The sequence below is a fragment of the Anomaloglossus baeobatrachus genome, chromosome 4, assembly GCF_048569485.1.
Source record: "Anomaloglossus baeobatrachus isolate aAnoBae1 chromosome 4, aAnoBae1.hap1, whole genome shotgun sequence".
NCBI lineage: Eukaryota > Metazoa > Chordata > Amphibia > Anura > Aromobatidae > Anomaloglossus > Anomaloglossus baeobatrachus.
The window spans coordinates 429,751,192-429,772,341 of record NC_134356.1 but is presented as its reverse complement, the minus strand read 5'-3'; the positions used below and the strand labels follow the sequence as shown (position 1 = coordinate 429,772,341).

The window sequence follows — 21,150 nt, the reverse complement described above, 5'->3', positions numbered from 1 at the left end:
ATCTCTTGCAGCACATCTGGCGTAGTATATTACGCCACGTGTGGCTGTAACAAGATATATGTCGATATGTCCTGACACGTGAGCTCCGTATTGCAGAGGGAGCATGTGCGTGATGTTCTGGCAGCCAGAGAGGCCACCAACCCCGAATCCCTAAAAAAACGATCCCCAGACATTTTAGGGAGGCTCATAATTGCGATCCTGCATCCCTTCAGGTCCGGGGTATTTGATAGGGCACATCTGGGAATTCGGGGTGGCGACCTCAAAAAACGGCTGGCACAGATGGAGTGCCGGTGGATCTTTGTTTTTTGGGTACTCAGGCACCAGACGGGCCTGAATGAACGGCTCTCTTTTGCCCCGTTCTTGTAGCCTCTACCTTATCTCCACCATGCTGATATCTTGGGTGAATCCGAATGGGGGGGTAGTAGTAGGGAGTTTGAATCCCTCCCATTCGGATTTTATGAAACTCGAGAATTTATCTTTAGGATGTTGGGTTCACCCTGGTTCAGCAACTGAGGTGTGAATGGCTGCGTAGCCCCTGATGCGTTTTTTATGATTTTTTATGATTCTTCGAATATTGTCTGTTCATGCTGTATATAGTGGTGGTCTTATGACTCTTTTAACAGTGTGTCTTTCTTTTGTTCAATTTAAGGGACCCTCTTTGTCATGAACCCTCCTCTTTGGCCACTCATCTCCTCCCTCCCTCCCTCCCCCCTCCCTTCCCCCCTCCCCTCCCCCCCCCCCCCCCCCTCCCCCCCCCCCCTCCTTCTCCTTCCCCCTCCTACCCTTCCGTCCATTGGTCCCCCATTCGAGTTCTGTTACCAACTCCGACTTGGAAGAAATGAAGACTCGCTTATACCTACAGAACCTATAATTGGGAGCCATGGAACTCTGATATACATGAAATCTTTGTAATTATTGGGTATATTTTTACATCTATTTGTTTCTCCCTCCTCTTTCCCATCCTTTGCAGACGTCTGCCTTTCACTCTATTTATTCTCCTCCTTTCTATTATACATAAACAATGTTTGACATGTATGTACTCTATAATATGTCTTCCCGGATGGTATTATTAAGTGTTTTTGTACATATATATATGTTTCTGTGTAATTTATATCATACTGCCATTGTTGGGATTATGGAGGTGGGATCAGGTTTTTCATAGGGGCAGGTCCATCTTACCTAACACTGCAGTGGGTTCCGCCTGTTGATTCGCGTCCGTGGCAACGCGTGTTGCGGCGGAATACCGGAAGTATCGTACGGTGACGTCACCGGAAGTTTTCGCTCCATCGACTTCCGGCCGCCGAGTCCGAGCCACGGCGCGGTCCGCAGCGGTCACCTGCTCCGGTGCACGTAGTGAAATGGAGGCGTGTCACCAATTAGGGTCCCCTTTTAAAGCTCCACTTTTCGGCACTCTTTTATTCATCGTCCCCCGACGAAGCATTGTGACGAAACACGTGTCGGGACGTCGGTCCCCACGTGTCCTCCAGGATTTTCGGACGCCTACCTAGTGTGTGGTAAGCCTGCATGCTTCACTAAATGATTGACTAATATGTTATTGCTGGGGCACTCTGTATTTTGCTACATTTGTATTGCATTGAGTGTTAATTTTGCCCTAAGATATATCCCATCCATTGTGCAGCCCTATATATGGGCTCTCTGAGTCATGACCTGATTCAAGGCCAATGGCCTAAGTTATGGGTCCTGTAACTTAGTGACACAATGGATGTGTTTGCTTCTATTTGGGATCATTTTGTGAGCATGAGGTTGCCACAATAAGTTCTTCAATTATTGGTCTGGCAGGTCCGTTATAACCACCGATACACTCCCCTGGGTCACGTGGGGGTCTCCCCTCTTCCTTCACCTACTCAAATCTGGTTCTCATAATTGTTGATTGTATGTACTGTAATACCCTGTGCACTATAATAATAATAAAATGTTTTATACATTTGTATCACGTTGTCTATGGGGTATTCTTATATTCTGGTAAATTTAAAGACTCTAGCGCTCTGTGTTCTAATGTATTTCTGAGTTGTTGCCTATAATGTTTGGCCTTTTTAGGTTATATATGACTATTTTTCTGTGGTTTATCACAGGTTTATTCCAGGTCTCTATGGATTATAAAGCCCGCGAAAAAACGTGGGAAACTCAACTGGATAGAGTTTTTGAAGCTGGAGGGGAGGAGTTAATTACTACGAGTTCTAGGTCCACCATGGACCGCATGAATAGTCTTAAAACCATGTTAAACAGGAAGACGCGATTGTGGTGGAACGTAGCCTTCATGAAAAAATACCTTGATAGGGGACTGGTCCCCAGGGGATTACGAGTTAGGGTCTTCCCCTCTTTTGTGGTCTCAGAGGAGACAGTTAAGACAAGGTTGGAGGAGGCCGCGTCCAATTGCTCCAGGATTTTCATGCAGCTCCTTATCGAGCTTAATGAGAAATCCATTAACGATTTGGAGAAGGAGATAGCAGATGTTCAGGCCAACCTGGAGTCTGAATGTACCCCTGAAGAGTTGTCTAAATACAACGACTCACTTGATAAAGGAGTTTACTAAGTGGGAAAAGGAGATCCTGAGTACCAAGACGAAGAAGTACCAACGCGACGTCACGGACTATAAAAGTGGTCAGGTGTATCGCTGGCGAGGTATGTCCTTCCCCAATAAAAAGAAGAAGCATCAGGCCTCGTCTATCTCAATGTCTGCTTCATCTGTGTCCTCATTGGAGGAAGACACCGTACCTGAGACCACTAGAAATCTAAGATCGAACACTAGATTGGCCCTGGCCCGGAATCAACAGACCTGGCATTGGGTGGTGGACGGTCGGCCCCTCCTCTGGCTCGGAAAAAAGGAGGTGATGGACAGATGGAGGTAATTAACCTATCCAAGCATGTCCTCACCCCCATGCAGACAGAGGTTTTGAAGCTGGGGTTGTCATTTGTGCCCAGACTAACTTCAATCTCTTTTCAGTAATCAAGGACCTCCATCTGTTTCTACGGAAGCTGGTGCTACATAAACTGCACTCTAAAAGAGCCACAGGGGAACCCAGCACTTCCATCCGGGAACAGGAGGCCATTGCTGCACTGGAGGAGCTAGAGGAGGAGTCGGCCTATCACCAATCAGGTAACTTCCCACGTCACACCATGCCAAGGTCTACCACATTTCCGCCTTTGTCTCTATGCCCCCCGATCCAGATCTTCTGTGAATTAGTATCTAAAGATATCCAGCAACTCCCACGGAGAGGGGGTAAAAATAACCTCACTAAACAACAACAAAAGGCACTACGGGAGATCGAATCATTAGATGGGGTGGTAATTAAACCTGCCGACAAGGGCGGGAATGTGGTAATTTGGCCAGTGGAGTTATATGAGAGGGAGGCATGGCGGCAGTTGAGGGACCGGGACGCATATGAAACCTCTCCATCATAACCCCATACGTGGCTTCACCAGTGACCTGGAGCGGATTCTACTGAGGGCTTTCGAGGAGGGGATTATCCCTAAAAAGATCTATGAGGGCCTCCTAGTTAAAACACCTGTCGTTCCAACTTCTACCTCCTCCCCAAGGTTCATAAAAACCCAAAGACACCTCCTGGACGTCCCATTGTCTCTGGCATGGGAGGGCTGTGTGACGTCACATGCAAATTTATTGAACACTACTTGCACCCCTTTGGTGGAGACGCTGCCCTCTCATGTCAGAGACACTGCAGACGTCCTAAGGAGATTGGAGGGTCTTACCCTGGAGGAGGGGGCGATCTTGGTTACGATGGATGTGGAGGCCTTGTATTCCAGCATTTGCCATCGGGATGGTCTGACCGCCGTGCGTTTCTACTTGATTCGAGCAGTCCTCGATGGTCCTTGTCCGCCCTCCTTATGGAGCTGTTGGAGTTCATATTGACGCATAACTTCTTCGTGTTTCGGACCGGTTCTTCCTCCAGCGGCGCGGCACTGCGATGGGGGCTGCCTGCGCGCCGTCTTACGCAAACCTCTTTCTCGGTTATTGGGAGAGGGAGGTTTTCGGGGACGGCGTGCCGGCGAGCTCCCATGCGCAGTGTTGGCTGCGCTACATTGACGACATATTGGTCCGGTCTGGGGGGGAACGCGTTCTGAGCTGGAGGTTTTTGTGCGTCATCTGAACTCCAATGGCTATAACATCTTTTTAACTCATCAGGTCGGACCCAAGGACAATCGAATTTTTGGACATTCGAATCTCGGTGGAACCTAGCGGGGCGGTTGCTACTACCATTTTTCCGGAAAAATACGTCAGTTAATTCCTCCTCCATGCTACCTCGGGTCACCCCAGGTCGACGGTGAATGCCATCCCGACGGGCCAGTTTCTGCGGTTACGCAGACTCTGCTCGTCGGATGATGGATTCCGAATCTGAATCAGGGGATATGAGGGAGAGGTTCATAAGGAGGGGGTATAGCCAGAGATCCATCAAAAAAGGCTACCAGCGTGCGAAACACTCCCAGCGGAACCAGCTCCTATCTGGGAATGTCACTACAAAACCCACATCCAGTCCAGTGGCAAGATTTATTTCCAACTATTGCCGACAGTGGGACCAAATCAGGGCGGTACTAAATAAACATTGGGCCATTCTCCATACTGAGCCCTCCCTCCGTGGCTATTTACCTGAACGCCCCCTGATGACGGCAAGGAGGGGGAGGAGTCTCAGGGGACGCATTGGTGCATAGTCACTATGTGGCCAAGATTAACCCCCTGTTTGGATGTGGTCCCCAACGGGGTCGGCTGCTATCCTTGTGGGAGCTGTCGTGGCTGCCAGAACATCATTCGGGCCACAACCTTCTGCTCAGCGGACGGAAAGAGGGAGTTTTCCATTCGGACATATATCTCTTGCAGCACATCTGGCGTAGTATATTACGCCACGTGTGGCTGTAACAAGATATATGTCGGTCTGACCTCACGTGAGCTCCGTATTCGCACGAGGGAGCATGTGCGTGATGTTCTGGCAGCCAGAGAGGCCACCAACCCCGAATCCCTAAAAACGATCCCCAGACATTTTAGGGAGGCTCATAATTGCGATCCTGCATCCCTTCAGGTCCGGGGTATTGATAGGGCACATCTGGGAATTCGGGGTGGCGACCTCAAAAAACGGCTGGCACAGATGGAGTGCCGGTGGATCTTTGTTTTGGGTACTCAGGCACCAGACGGGCTGAATGAACGGCTCTCTTTTGCCCCGTTCTTGTAGCCTCTACCTTATCTCCACCATGCTGATATCTTGGGTGAATCCGAATGGGGGGTAGTAGTAGGGAGTTTGAATCCCTCCCATTCGGATTTTATGAAACTCGAGAATTTATCTTTAGGATGGTTGGGTTCACCCTGGTTCAGCAACTGAGGTGTGAATGGCTGCGTAGCCCCTGATGCGTTTTTTATGATTTTTTATGATTCTTCGAATATTGTCTGTTCATGCTGTATATAGTGGTGGTCTTATGACTCTTTTAACAGAGTGTGTCTTTCTTTTGTTCAATTTAAGGGACCCTCTTTGTCATGAACCCCTCCTCTTTGGCCACTCATCTCCTCCCTCCCTCCCTCCCCCCCTCCCTTCCCCCTCCCGCTCCCCCCCCCCCCCCCCCCCTCCCCCCCCCCCCCCCCTCCTTCTCCTTCCCCTCCTACCCTTCCCGTCCATTGGTCCCCCATTCGAGTTCTGTTACCAACTCGACTTGGAAGAAATGAAGACTCGCTTATACCTACAGAACCTATAATTGGGAGGCCATGGAACTCTGATATACATGAAATCTTTGTAATTATTGGGTATATTTTTACATCTATTTGTTTCTCCCTCCTCTTTCCCATCCTTTGCAGACGTCTGCCTTTCACTCTATTTATTCTCCTCCTTTCTATTATACATAAACAATGTTTGACATGTATGTACTCTATAATATGTCTTCCCGGATGGTATTATTAAGTGTTTTTGTACATATATATATGTTTCTGTGTAATTTATATCATACTGCCATTGTTGGGATTATGGAGGTGGGATCAGGTTTTTCATAGGGGCAGGTCCATCTTACCTAACACTGCAGTGGGTTCCGCCTGTTGATTCGCGTCCGTGGCAACGCGTGTTGCGGCGGAATACCGGAAGTATCGTACGGTGACGTCACCGGAAGTTTTCGCTCCATCGACTTCCGGCCGCCGAGTCCGAGCCACGGCGCGGTCCGCAGCGGTTACCTGCTCCGGTGCACGTAGTGAAATGGAGGCGTGTCACCAATTAGGGTCCCCTTTTAAAGCTCCACTTTTCGGCACTCTTTTATTCATCGTCCCCCGACGAAGCATTGTGACGAAACACGTGTCGGGACGTCGGTCCCCACGTGTCCTCCAGGATTTTCGGACGCCTACCTAGTGTGTGGTAAGCCTGCATGCTTCACTAAATGATTGACTAATATGTTATTGCTGGGGCACTCTGTATTTTGCTACATTTGTATTGCATTGAGTGTTAATTTTGCCCTAAGATATATCCCATCCATTGTGCAGCCCTATATATGGGCTCTCTGAGTCATGACCTGATTCAAGGCCAATGGCCTAAGTTATGGGTCCTGTAACTTAGTGACACAATGGATGTGTTTGCTTCTATTTGGGATCATTTTGTGAGCATGAGGTTGCCACAATAAGTTCTTCAATTATTTGGTCTGGCAGGTCCGTTATAACCACCGATACACTCCCTGGGTCACGTGGGGGTCTCCCCTCTTCCTTCACCTACTCAAATCTGGTTCTCATAATTGTTGATTGTATGTACTGTAATACCCTGTGCACTATAATAATAATAAAATGTTTTATACATTTGTATCACGTTGTCTATGGGGTATTCTTATATTCTGGTAAATTTAAAGACTCTAGCGCTCTGTGTTCTAATATTGCTATACAAGTAGCATAGACATAGAATCAGGGTATTTGTCACTACTTGAAAATGAGCAGCATAAACCTGTTGTCGTATTCACTAGAAAGTGAATAGGGCTGAGCTGCAATACCACATTGCACAGATTGTAATTTTGCAATCACGACAGATGCCCATATTTTGCTGTGCCTGGCAGAATATGAAATGGCTAGGGCACTCCAACAAGGGCTGCGAGTGTTGCCCCTTTGTTTTTGTGATTGTTAGGTTCCATTGGTCCACTCAGTACAGATAAAAGTGGAGACATATGGTAGGGATATATCATTAATGGAAGTCTGTCACCCCAAAATGCTTTTAAAATGAGTCATACAATGATATGGGTGCCGATAAATATAATTTCAGCACTATAGCTGTTACAGGTACAGTGCCTGAGAAAATAACTTAATTTTTATACCGATGAAGGACCTCCGGTGCACCCTTGGCATGGCCAAGATTTTAGTGCAGGATTCCACCTTTGCATGTGAGGGCTTCCCCCACTTTTGACTGACAGAGTTCACTTCCCAAAGCAAGCATTGCCTAAATTTAGTGAGAAAGTGTACATGGACGCTGCCTCCCCCGTGCTGCCGCCCCTCGCTGCACTTCTGGATGTATCAGTGTAGCAATCAGCATCAGAGCAGAGAGATGCCAGGGAGGAGAAGGTGCACTGCCACTGTGTGCACTGTAAGTACATACAAGCCAGGAAAAGACCCCTACATCCAAAATGAGAAAGCCTAACATTGCACTGAACTCTTGGCCAAGCCACATGTGCATTGAAGCCCCATGATTTGCATATGAAGTTATTTTCTCAGGCACAGGACCAGTAACCAGTACAGTGCTAGTATGATATTTATAGGGGTAAAGTCAATGTATGCATTGCATAAAATTAATTTTGTATGTAACAGGCTTCCTTTAATAAGTAAAGGTATGGCAACATTGTGCCTGCCTGGAGTCACCACAAGGGGAGGTATATTGAACACTTATAGCGTTGCCATTAAACTCAATAATAAATCATTTACCTGCTCTTTCCTCTTCCCCTTCGCAGAGTGTGGCTGTCAGTATCTCTCTCTTCTCTTGCACGATGTAATGATGGAGAGCGGCTGTGTGTGCTGCGGGAGCTGGCAGTGCTCGCGAGGCTGCTATCCCCCACAGTTGCCCCTCCGGAGGTGTCAGGCCCCTGGGTGAGCAGCTGAGGGGGTAGACCACGGAGCGACGGCACTGGAGAGTAATGAGCCCCATCTGAATTGAGGTTGTTGTCACTGGCGGAACGCTGTAGGAAACGCGGCGATGAGAGACCCACACAGCTCACAACACGTCTGCGTTTTGTATAACTTGGAGTCTCCCGAAAAGGCACTAGTAAAAAGAGGGAGAGAAAATTGTCATTAGGACACAGTAAAAGTACATAGAAAAAATAACGAGTGAGTATAAAGCCTCAATCAGACATCTATGGATTGTTTTATCGTATTTAAAAAACGGTCCAGGTTTCATCAGAGTTTTTAGGTCAAAACTGGGCCATTCACCCCAGTTCCAGGTTGGTCACATTTTCAGGTATTTTCGTACACGTAGTTTAACCCCTTCAGCCCCGGGGCACTTTCCAATTTTGCGTTTTTGTTTTTTGCTCCCCTTCTTCCGAGAGCCATAACATTTTTATTTTTCCGTCAATCTTGCCATATGAGGGCTTGTTTTTTGCGGGACAAGTTGTACTTTTAAATGAAACCATAAGTTTTACCATATGGTGTACTGGAAAACAGCAAAAAAAATTCCAAGTGTGGAAAAACTGCAAAAAAAGTGTGATGGCACAATAGTTTTTGGGATGTTTTATTCACGGTGTTCACTATATGGTAAAACTAATGTATGGGTATGATGCCTGAGGTCGGTGCGAGTTTGTAGACACCAAACATGTATAGGTTTACTTGTATTTAAGGCTTTAAAAAAAAAATCACAAGCTTGTCCAATAAAAGTGGCGCACGTTTTGCGCCATTTTCCGAAACACGTAGCGTTCTCATTTTTTGGGATCTATGGCTCAGTGACGGCTTATTTTTTGCGTCTCGAGCTGTCGCTTCTAATGGAATTTTTTTGCCACTACGCCGTTTACCAATCAGATTAATTGATTTTATATTTTGATAGATCGGGCATTTCTGAACGCGGCGATACCAAATATGTGTATATTTATTTATTTTTTAACCCTTTAATTTTCAATGGGGGGAAAGGGGGTGATTTAAACTTTTAGGTTTTTGTTTTTTAAAACTTTTTTTTTTACTTTTTTTTTTATTTTACTAGTCTCCCTAGGGGGCTATAGCGATCAGCAATCCGATCGCTCTTATCTATCTGCTGATCACAGCTATACAGCTGTAAACAGCAGATTCAGTCACTTTCTGTTTCTCTCTGCTCGCGGCCGAGGGAAAACGAAAGTGAAACTTCATAGCTGCAGGAGTCATCACATGACCCTGTGCTACGATGGCAACCACCGAAAGTCACGTGATCACGCACGTGACTTCCGGTGGGGGCGGCGGTAAGTAAAAAACATAGCCGCGCGCATATAGATCTTGCTGCCAGACTTTGGCAGCGAGATTTAAGGGGTTAAATGTTGCGAGTGGAAGCGATTCCACTCGCAACATGCAGGCACACATGTCAGCTGTTCAAAACAGCTGATATGTGTGCCGACCGCCGCCTGCCCTCGGCAGGGGGCGGGGCTTACCGGGACACGCTCCATGACGGATATATCAGTCTATGGTCGTGAAGGGGTTAAAGACCCGTAAAAAAATGTTCTTTCTGCTAGGCAGAGCTGATAACAGCAATTTGGATTGACTTTTTTTAACCAATTTATCTATTTTTTAACTGTTATTTATTTATTTTTCTTCTCATTTCTTTTGCACATTGTGCCTTTCATAAGGTCATAAAAATGTTTGAGGGAGCATTATATTTTTCTCTTTATCTTATTTCCCTCATAACTGGGCCTGGTATATAAGCCCCAGTTACAGGGGAAATGTAGCCTCCTGGCTTTATGGCAGAGCTGTGTGAGTCTCCTATAACTCTGCAGCTCCTGTTCCCTCCGTATACACAGAGATCATATGACCAGGATGTATGGAGTAGGAAGCACCATCAACACTTCCTATTACTGCATACACAGTGCTTGTTTAGTGCTGTGTATACAGTGATGGAGAAGGCAGAAACAGTAATAAACAATCTGTGCCTTCTCTATGGGGATTCCGGCATTGTCTGACAGCCGGCTCCTTGCTGTCGCAGCTACATGATCGCTTGTAGTTGTGGTAATATTCAGTGATGTGTTAGAACATCACTGCAGAGAAGGAATGAGACCACCCCAACGTGTAAAGTCAATAGGCAGTCCTGAATCAGTTACTCACAGACAGCACACGGAGTGTACAGTGATGGCCATCCTTGTGCCAGTCATTTGGCCAATCAGTGGCATCAGTGATGCCAATCAGTGATTTTTCACGGTCCCAGAGTCTTGTATAAAGACCCTGTCACACACAGAGATAAATCTTTTGCAGATCTGTGGTTGCAGTGAAATCATAGACATATTGTTCCATTTGTACACAGCCACAAACCTGGCACTGATTGTCCACAATTTCACTGCAACCACAGATCTGCCGCAGATTTATCTCTGTGTGTAAAGTGGCCTTTAGTGAGTTTCATTTGTGACTCAGATCAAAAATGGACATGTTTTTTTTATTTGGGATCACTTGTTCGCAAAAACACAGACATGTGAACAGCCACATAGATTATTGGGTTTGTGTATTATCTGTGACCAACGCTGGATGTTAAAATGGGATGTAAGGGATGCCACGCAAGAAACCTGGAGAAGGACATCCACAGAGAGGGAAGACTGAAAATGGGAATAGTGGTATAACATATATGCAAACAAGAAGAATACACACTATGGCATGTGAAGTAAGTCAATGTGTTGACAATTCTCATGGCTTTGGGTTTCCACCACACTTAGATGATACTGGATATGAATACTTTGTAAGACCTATATTGTATCTAGATCTAGGAAAACGACACCACCATGACAAAAAGCCTCATAAGATATGAGCTGAAACAATGAGTATAATTTTACTATAGAGGATGCTATAGGAATCAAAGGGCCTGCACCACAATCTGAACCATATCACATTGCCTTCTGGTCTGTGCCTCTTACCAATGTCGGACTCTTTGTGAGTTTTGATGATTTCAGCAAGTTCGAAATTTCCTGCAATAATAGCAACCTGTGAATACAGAAAAGAGAAGATACAAGTGTTATAAGAGCAAACTAAGAAAATGACAATATACAGTTCAGCAAACAGGCATCAAAACTGACAAAGAGAATGGAGGGGCATCCCCAGGGCCTAGTCCGGGCACTACAGAAGACATGCCCCAATTTCTCACCTTGCTTTTAACTACGGTATACGCCATGACTAGAAGCTCAAAACATGTAAGCTTGACTTTTTATTTTTTTCCCCACTTTCCAGAAAAATCTATTATTCTATTTCAAGTTTAGAATGCTTTTAATTCCAGTACATCATTAACTAACACAGATCATAGAAAAAAAAAAGCCCATAGCAAAGAGTCAGTAGCCCAGTTGTAACCTGAGAAATCTTTCTAGGGGCTCCTCACTTTGTCTAAAGCCTGCTTTACACGGGACGACCGATCGTGCGATTTCACAATCGATCGTACCCACCCCCGTCGTTTGTGCGTCACGGGCAAATCGCTGCCCGTGTCACACAAAGTCGTGAAACCCCCATCACACGTACTTATCTGCTGAGCAACCTCGCTGTGGGCAGCGAACGTCAACTTCCTGAAGGGGGAGGGACGTTCGGCGTCACAGCGACGTCACACAGCCGCCGGCCAATAGAAGTAGAGGGGCGGAGATGAGTGGGATGTAAACATCCCGCCCACCTCCTTCCTTCCGCATAGCCGGCGGGAGCAGTGGGACGCAGCTAAGCAGAGTTCATCGCTCCCGTCGTGTCACATGGAGCGACGTGTGCTGCCATGGAAACGATGAGCAACCGGCACATGTAAAAATAAACGATATTATGAAACTGAGCGACGAGTACACGACTCACGATTTGTGAGCGATACTGCGTCGCTGAGAGGTTTCACACGAGACGATGTCGTGTATGATGCCGGATGTGCGTCACGAAAACCGTGACCCCCGACGATGCATCGCACGATCCGTCATCTCGTGTAAAGCACCCTTAACAGATTGCAGTTCCATGTGGAGGCCTTATTTCTTATTACATCCATATTACAATATACACCCTTATTAGAAACTTCTTGATTTCCATTCGGATTTAACCCAACATCCTCTGCAATCCGAACCTTCTACTACAATGTTCAAGAATTTACTTGTGCTGCATCAACTCTCTGGAATGCACTACCTCAGGTTAATTCCATTAGTCCATCTTTTCAGGCAGGCCTAGCACTCCATTTAGCTCATCTATTTTTTCTCAGTTCTCATATTTTTCCTTACTTTCTGGTCTCCTTTTTCTTCACAGAACTCAGTAGCACTTTGTATCTGTACATAAGAATGCAGATACTACCATAGCTAGTCACCGATTCATTCAGCTTTCATTGCAAGCTGACGAGCAGGACCCTCACTCCTCTGAAGCTGAAATGTCAGATATTGTTTGTTAATGTCACTTCTGAATTGTAAAGAGCTGCAAAATATGATGGTGCTATAGAAATAAAATTATTATTAGGTATTATTTATGCACATAATCATATTACAGCTCCATACGATCTTCCAATTTTATGGAGCAGTAACAAAGCCCCCATAGAAGACGTCTATAGACCTATGGGACGTGGCGGAATGCTTTGGCCACAATAGGCCGTGAATTTGCAGTATGATGACATCCCGTGTCACAGTGATCTTGATGAGATTTAGGCAGCGCCCTGATTTCTAGGTATTTCGTTCCCTAGCTATCTGTGCTGCTCTCTAGTAACCCGTAATCTCCCTTGCAATGAGTGACTTCTGCCTACAGAGGTCATACCATGCCTTTAGACCCAGATGCTCAGGCTCCAAAGCTTTCATCTGGCTTAGTCACATCCATTGAAGGCATAATTACAAGTCACTGGTGTGCTTGAAATACCTGTAAATGCATCTAACATGTCCACATACAGCTGCCTTCATTTTGCAGATACCAAATTAAAGAGGACTTCCCCATGTAATAGGGTCGTCAGGCAAAATACTGCATCATTGATTCCTTATGTAATGAACTATTAATGACTTCAATTAGGCTGTGACACATAAATAAACAATATATGACACATCACCAACAGATGGTTCCAGTGTGGGAGGGGATCTGACACCAGACTGACAGTAATCCAGATTAATAAAGGATTATATAGATAGACAGAGATTATCTGCTCATCACAGGGCCATCACGGGTGTCCTTGTAACAACCGGCCGAGCTACCCTCGTACACCAACATCACAGTCCTGTCTGACACTTGAACGTCTGATGTTAGATGTCACAAACATCTACTGGCTATTTATTTATTGAGAAAACAGCTGTGGAAAAACAAGCGCAATAGGGTCTTACCCCAATATGTAAGGGGTGGGGAGGGGGGAGTAAACCTACTCACCAAATGTAGTTGTGAGAAGCCACAACTACTATAATCGCATATATCAAAAGATCCAGGGCTGCAGCCACCAAAAACGGTAGATAACAGAAAGCACAAGAGAGAGGTGTTTAATGCCGCGCCAATAGATCACTTCAGAAGATGTTCAGATCAGTGTCACTTTATTGTCATTCAGGTCGACGCGTTTCTGGAGCATCTGCCCCCTTCATCAGGACCACCAGGAATAGAAATAACATCCAATCTGTCCAGGTTAGACAATACATACAATATATAGACATAGTGACGTCATAGGAACATCCCTCAAAAAGAAAAAACGAGCGGGAAAGGATGCCACGTTGCAAGTTGTGACGTCCTATATACCCTTGACATACAAGTACAAAAAATCACCTGTGTAAAACATATATTAGTTGATAATTGACACATATTCCATTATAAAAAGGACAAAACTATTTTTTATTCATACAAAAAGAAAAAAAGAGGACCTAGATCGTGTGTAAAAACATTTGCTTCTATATATAATAATCGCATTCTTGTAAGTGTAAACCAGTGAGTATCATACTGGTTTCATGTGCTGAACAAGTAGGCGATCTCCCAGAGAAGGGAGAAGAACCCTAGACCTTCTATGTTTATTTCACATCATGTAGAACAAAGACACGGCATTAGCACATGCCGCCACCAGTGATTAACTATCTTTCACCCGACAAATGAAAGTGCAGGTGATGTGAAAGAAAGAGGAATTAAAGCCTCTTGAAGAACCGCTTCTGATCAGTGAACTCAGACCGCGGTTCAACCAAGGGCAAGACCGTGGGAAAAAATAGAAGGGAGCATGCGCCCGAGCCCAGTCAAGATAAGGAGCCGGCAAAAGTTCACGGGAGGGCAAGAGCGTGGGAACCAAACCCACTGCGCATGCTTAGCCCCTACGAGTCTATGTGACCCAGCACCAACATAATGCACCCATATGACCCTAGCTATTTGGACAAAACGTGAACATAATCCTGATCACGCAATGATCAGAGTAGAGGTATGATCACAGCCACAAATTCCAATCTTGATTGGACACACACCGAAGCCGAGACATATCTCAAGGCCACCCGTGATGGTAAAAAAACCGAACAAAAGTATAAACTTAAAACCTAGTCCTATATATAAATAAAAGGGGCAGTGCCCACACCCCTACTAAGGACTCTAAGTGTGAACACATATACAGTACATGCACATATAAAAGTGCATAAGAAAACAGGGAAAACACCAAGGAAATGGAATAACCCAGTCAAAATAGTCCCAAAACCAGAGCAGAGAAGGGAAACAAGACAGCAAATTGTACCCCCGCTGCACTCCACCCGACAAATCCCATAATCGGGGAAGACCAGGGGTATAAAGGGAACGCTCAGTAGTATATATAATCAAGGAAGACCAGGGGTATAAAAGGGACGCTCAGTAGTATATATAACAGCGACAAACGCTATTTTACCAACTGGGGCTCATTTCACACCAGTATAAAGAAAGATCGGTCGCCAACAACAGCACCAACTCCAGAGAAAAAATACATATATATATATATATAGAGACCATGGAGCCCATGTTCTGTTGTAATTCTGTCAGACCGGACAAAATCCATCATGTAAAAAAATATATATATACAATACGGGTATGGTGACCTTATGTATTGTATGTACTGTCTAACCTGGACAGATTGGATGTTATTTCTATTCCTGGTGGTCCTGATGAAGGGGGCAGATGCTCCAGAAACGCGTCGACATGAATGACAATAAAGTGACACTGATCTGAACATCTTCTGAAGTGATCTATTGGCGCGGCATTAAACACATCTCTCTTGTGCTTTCTGTTATCTACCGTTTTTGGTGGCTGCAGCCCTGGATCTTTTGATATATGCGATTATAGTAGTTGTGGCTTCTCACAACTACATTTGGTGAGTAGGTTTACTCCCCCCTCCCCACCCCTTACATATTGGGGTAAGACCCTATTGCGCTTGTTTTTCCACAGCTGTTTTCTCTGTATTGCTGTATTGGACCTGGCAAAGACCAGATCTTCTTCCTGGTGGACGTAGCAGCAGAGGGTCGCCATCCGTGGAGTTATGGACTATTTTAACAACCGCCTTTCCTCAAGGGAGAAGCTGATCCTTCAAACCGTAGGTACTCCCGATTTACACAGTACTGACTGGGATCTCAATCTGCCTGATATATATTCAGAGGAAGATACTGTGGTGATGAAGAAATTGTTCTTACGTCTAGAGGACTTGCTTAAAGAAGAGCTTCGTTTTGGGCTTGATGCCCGCTTTTTAACTATTTATTTGGAGGAGAAACTTTGCCCCAGGGGCCTTAGAATCAAGCACGATTCTCCCTTTCCTACTGATCCCGTTTTTTCTAATGAATGGGATAGTATTCTAAGGAATTGTATGCAGGGAATGCTGCAGTGTTTATACAAAAAACGGAACATCATTGCTACTGAGGCCTCCAACAATATTTCAGAACTATATAAGGATCTGAGTAAATATGATTTACACCCTGAATATAAGATTTTAAATTCTGACATAAATACCAAGTTGATCCAATTAGAACAAGACATGATTTTTCGTAAATCCAAGAAATTGCAAAGGGACAGATCTGACATGGTGCCCAAAAAGACACAAGGGGGGAGGTGGCAGTGGTTACCAGAAATCCCCAGATCCATAGACCGAGATCACGTAGTAACCATAGGAATTTTGTTAATAGTAAATACCATAAGAATAATACAGGCCAACGTGGAAGGAGAGACACTACTGGTGGTATTAGGGAGTCTGGGTCCACTGATGTTTCTAATGTGGCTTCTGTGTCCCAAACAGTGATGGTTCATCCACCGCCTACATGTACTATTGATGTTAACACAGATGAGGTTTTTGCAGCCGCTTCTACTACTATAGCTGTGGCAGAGGTCAAATCCATGGAGATTGATCCTATTAAACCTGTTGCCTCTGGACTACCCCAGTCCGGTGAATCTATTGATTTTGAGGATACTAGGAAGCAATTGGAAGCTTTAAGGTCACAGATCGAGAGAATTCGTAGTAAAAGGGATTCCTTGTCCTTTCTGGATGTTGATAGGGCTCCCCCACCGGGGGTTGAGCAGCTGGATGATGATGTCATTGACCTTTTAGAGTTATCGGTGCATGATGACTATTTACCCCTTCCTACTACATCCGTGACCCTTGAATGTAACCCTATCCCTCCTTCTTCTGTCCCTGTACCAGGCGGTTGTGGGGATGGGATTGTTACAATTGATAACACACATAGGGACAATGTATGTGTGCCTTTTTTACCGCCAGCCAGGAGCACGCAGGTGCCTATCACGGATTTTTTAACACCAAGGACAGGGAAAAGAAAAAACACTTTAGAGGAACCAGAGCAGGGCACAGGCTCAAGCAAAAAAGAGAAAAGGAGCACGTGATTAAGGATGATTCCTCTGGCATTTTCAACCTCTCTAGTCATAATCTATCTAAGAGTGAGCTAAAGGTCCTGAAAAAAGGCCTCTCTTTTTGCCCGGCAAGATCGTCCAACGATTTTGAACTTTTTCTGGACTTTCAGAAATTCATTAGAAAACTCACACTCACTAGACACTTTCAAGTCAACAAAACAGTACCCACTCCCATAGATGGTAATACTGATGGTTTCCTACACACTGATTTTAAAGTGAAATCGAATTTTTATCCCGTACACAGTGTGGGTCATCATATTAAGACCTTTAATGATCTAGTTCTGGAGGATTTCAAGAGACTCCACAAGAATAGAGTACCCCCTAAGGCTAATTTAACTAGGGAAGAAAAAATGGCTCTTGCGTCACTGAAGAGTAATCATAACCTTGTCATCCGTGGTGCGGACAAAGGAGGCGGCATTGTCCTACAGGATAGGAACAGTTATGTACAGGAAGCTTTAAGAATGCTGTCCAATAAAGCACACTATGAGATAGTGCAAGTGTCTGCATATCAGGAGTCTATCGGTGCATATCGTATTTTAATAAAGAATGCTTTTGACAGGGGAATTCTCAATCAGAATGAATACAAATTTTTAAATCCTAGAACAGCATTTTATTACCATTTACCGAAGATCCATAAATGCTTGATTGACCCCCCTGGGAGACCTATTATCTCAGGCATTGGGGCCTTGACCGAGAATTTGGCGGCATATGTTGACTCCGTTTTGAGAATACATGTGACAAATCTAAGGAGTTTCCTGAGGGACTCGCCCCACCTCATTAGTATCCTAAAGGAGGTCGTTTGGAAGGATTCATTTCTGTTTGTGACTCTAGATATTGCGTCCCTTTACACTAATATTTCGCATAGTCTAGGGCTTGAGTGTGTCAAACAGTATTTAGAGGTGGATGACCGTTTACCTGCGGCACAAAAAGGCTTTGTCTTAGACAGTATGGAGTTTATCTCTAAAAATAACTATTTCATGTTCCAGGACAACATGTACCATCAACGTTGTGGCGTTGCTATGGGTTCCAAGGCAGCACCGACCTTTGCAAATTTAGTAATGGGACTTTTTGAGATACAACATATCTACTCCTCTGAACTGTTTAAGCATGTAGTTGTCTATAAAAGGTATATAGATGACTTATTCATCATTTGGGACAATACCGAAAACAACTATTTAAGATTCCTGGAAGGGATAGAAAGTAATGGTTGGGGCTTGAAATTCGCCCCTACTGTGGAACAGGCCTCTATTAATTTTTTAGATCTGACCATCTCACATGCGGAGGGCTCTCTCCTCACGAAAACCTTTTTTAAAAAAGTTGACAGTAACGGGTATATCAACTTTACTAGTAACCATTATGATAAGTGGTTACTTAATGTCCCTAAAAATCAATATCAAAGGGTAAGGAGGAATTGTACGCTAGATGATGACTTTAAGGACCAAGCGAAGATCTTAAAAGAGAGGTTCTTGGACAAGAAGTATCCGCTTACGGTAGTGAAGAAGGCATATCAAGATGCTATACTTCAAGGGCGGAATGTGAGCTCTGGTGTTGATAATAATGGGTCTGATATAACGATGCCCACCACCACAAATAGGAGTTTTTCTTCCAACTTTTTAACCACTTTTAGCTGTGATGAAGAGGACATCAAGGGGATTTTAAGGAAACATTGGTCAATACTATGTAATGACCCGTACCTTAAGGGAGTGCTGCCATCCCGTCCGGGGGTCACCTTTCGCAGGGCCCTGACTATAAAAAACCAGCTGGCCCCTAGCAGGTTAAGGGGTCCACCGAGTTGTGTAGGGACCAATAAACCCATGGGGTCCTATAAGTGTTTCACCAAAAATTGCATGTGCTGCAGGTCGATCCAGCATGGGCGGGTCAGCTTTGGATGTAGCCCTGGAAGTATGGATTTTGTTATATGAGGACACCTTACGTGTCAATCGGATTATGTCATCTATCTGATTGAATGCGACTGTAACAAACGGTATATAGGGAGGACCACACAAGCCCTTCATAATCGTATTAATTCGCATAGGCACAACATTAAAATAGGGTACATGCTCCATGGTTTGTCCCGACACACTACTATTTGTCATGATAAGAAAATCGCCTTGAAGGTTACTCCGATTGAGCATATATCTTCGTTCGTCACGAATAGGATGGAGACCCTAAACAAAAAAGAAACGTACTGGATCTATAAACTTAATACTTTAAAACCCCATGGCCTTAGTGAGGTCACTGACCTGTTCCACTGAGTTTTACACATTTTTACACATATATATATAATTTTTAATTAATGTGTAATATATATATTTTATATATATATATATATATATATATATATATATATATTTAATATAATTGATTTTTCATGTTTTTATTGTTGAAATGTTTTATTTATATGCAATATTTTTATGGCTATATGCATTGGGATTTTAAATAAGGTCACCATACCCGTATTGTATATATATATTTTTTTACATGATGGATTTTGTCCGGTCTGACAGAATTACAACAGAACATGGGCTCCATGGTCTCTATATATATATATATATATATATATATATATATATATATATATATATATGTATTTTTTCTCTGGAGTTGGTGCCGTTGTTGGGGACCGATCTTTCATGATACTGGTGTGAAATGAGCCCCGGTTGGTAAAATAGCGTTTGTCGCTGTTATATATACTACTGAGCGTCCCTTTTATACCCCTATTCTTCCTTGATTATATATACTACTGAGTGTTCCCTTTATACCCCTGGTCTTCCCCGATTATGGGATTTGTCGGGTGGAGTGCAGCGGGGGTACAATTTGCTGTCTTGTTTCCCTTCTCTGCTCTGGTTTTGGGACTATTTTGACTGGGTTATTCCATTTCCTTGGTGTTTTCCCTGTTTTCTTATGCACTTTTATATGTGCATGTACTGTACATGTGTTCACACTTAGAGTCCTTAGTAGGGGTGTGGGCACTGCCCCTTTTATTTATATATAGGACTAGGTTTTAAGTTTATACTTTTGTCCGGTTTTTTTACCATCACGGGTGGCCTTGAGATATGTCTCGGCTTCGGTGTGTGTCCAATCAAGATTGGAATTTGTGGCTGTGATCATACCTCTACTCTAATCATTGCGTGATCAGGATTATGTTCACGTTTTGTCCAAATAGCTAGGGTCATATGGGTGCATTATGTTGGTGCTGGGTCACATAGACTCGTAGGGGCTAAGCATGCGCAGTGGGTTTGGTTCCCACGCTCTTGCCCTCCCGTGAACTTTTGCCGGCTCCTTATCTTGACTGGGCTCGGGCGCATGCTCCCTTCTATTTTTTCCCACGGTCTTGCCCTTGGTTGAACCGCGGTCTGAGTTCACTGATCAGAAGCGGTTCTTCAAGAGGCTTTAATTCCTCTTTCTTTCACATCACCTGCACTTTCATTTGTCGGGTGAAAGATAGTTAATCACTGGTGGCGGCATGTGCTAATGCCGTGTCTTTGTTCTACATGATGTGAAATAAACATAGAAGGTCTAGGGTTCTTCTCCCTTCTCTGGGAGATCGCCTACTTGTTCAGCACATGAAACCAGTATGATACTCACTGGTTTACACTTACAAGAATGCGATTATTATATATAGAAGCAAATGTTTTTACACACGATCTAGGTCCTCTTTTTTTCTTTTTGTATGAATAAAAAATAGTTTTGTCCTTTTTATAATGGAATATGTGTCAATTATCAACTAATATATGTTTTACACAGGTGATTTTTTTGTACTTGTATGTCAAGGGTATATAGGATGTCACAACTTGCAACGTGGCATCCTTTCCCGCTCGTTTTTTTCTTTTTGAGGGATGTTCCTATGACGTCACTATGTCTATATATTGTATGTACTGTCTAACCTGGACAGATTGGATGTTATTTCTATTCCTGGTGGTCCTGATGAAGGGGGCAGATGCTCCAGAAACGCGTCGACCTGAATGACAATAAAGTGACACTGATCTGAACATCTTCTGAAGTGATCTATTGGCGCGGCATTAAACACCTCTCTCTTGTGCTTTCTGTTATTTATTTATTGAGGGATTTCTTTTATTGGTATTCGACTATTAGGCTATGTTCCCACAAGGAGTATGTGATGAGTTTTTTATTTTTTTTGCACCGAAAATTCACTAAAAATGCATATGTGTTATTTATCTCCAGATCTTCCGCATCCAATGCAAATCTATGGGGAAAAT

At 44.2% G+C, this 21,150-nt stretch overlaps 1 protein-coding gene across 1 annotated transcript in view; it reads right to left on the bottom strand.

Annotated features, from left to right (window-relative positions):
• The window catches only part of SHANK3 (SH3 and multiple ankyrin repeat domains 3), a 617,492-nt gene that overhangs the window by 239,493 nt on the left and 356,849 nt on the right, over window positions 1–21,150 (bottom strand). Inside the window, 2 exon segments of the mRNA XM_075345440.1 lie at window positions 7,898–8,231; window positions 11,041–11,107. Coding sequence (XP_075201555.1) covers window positions 7,898–8,231; window positions 11,041–11,107 — 401 coding nt within the window.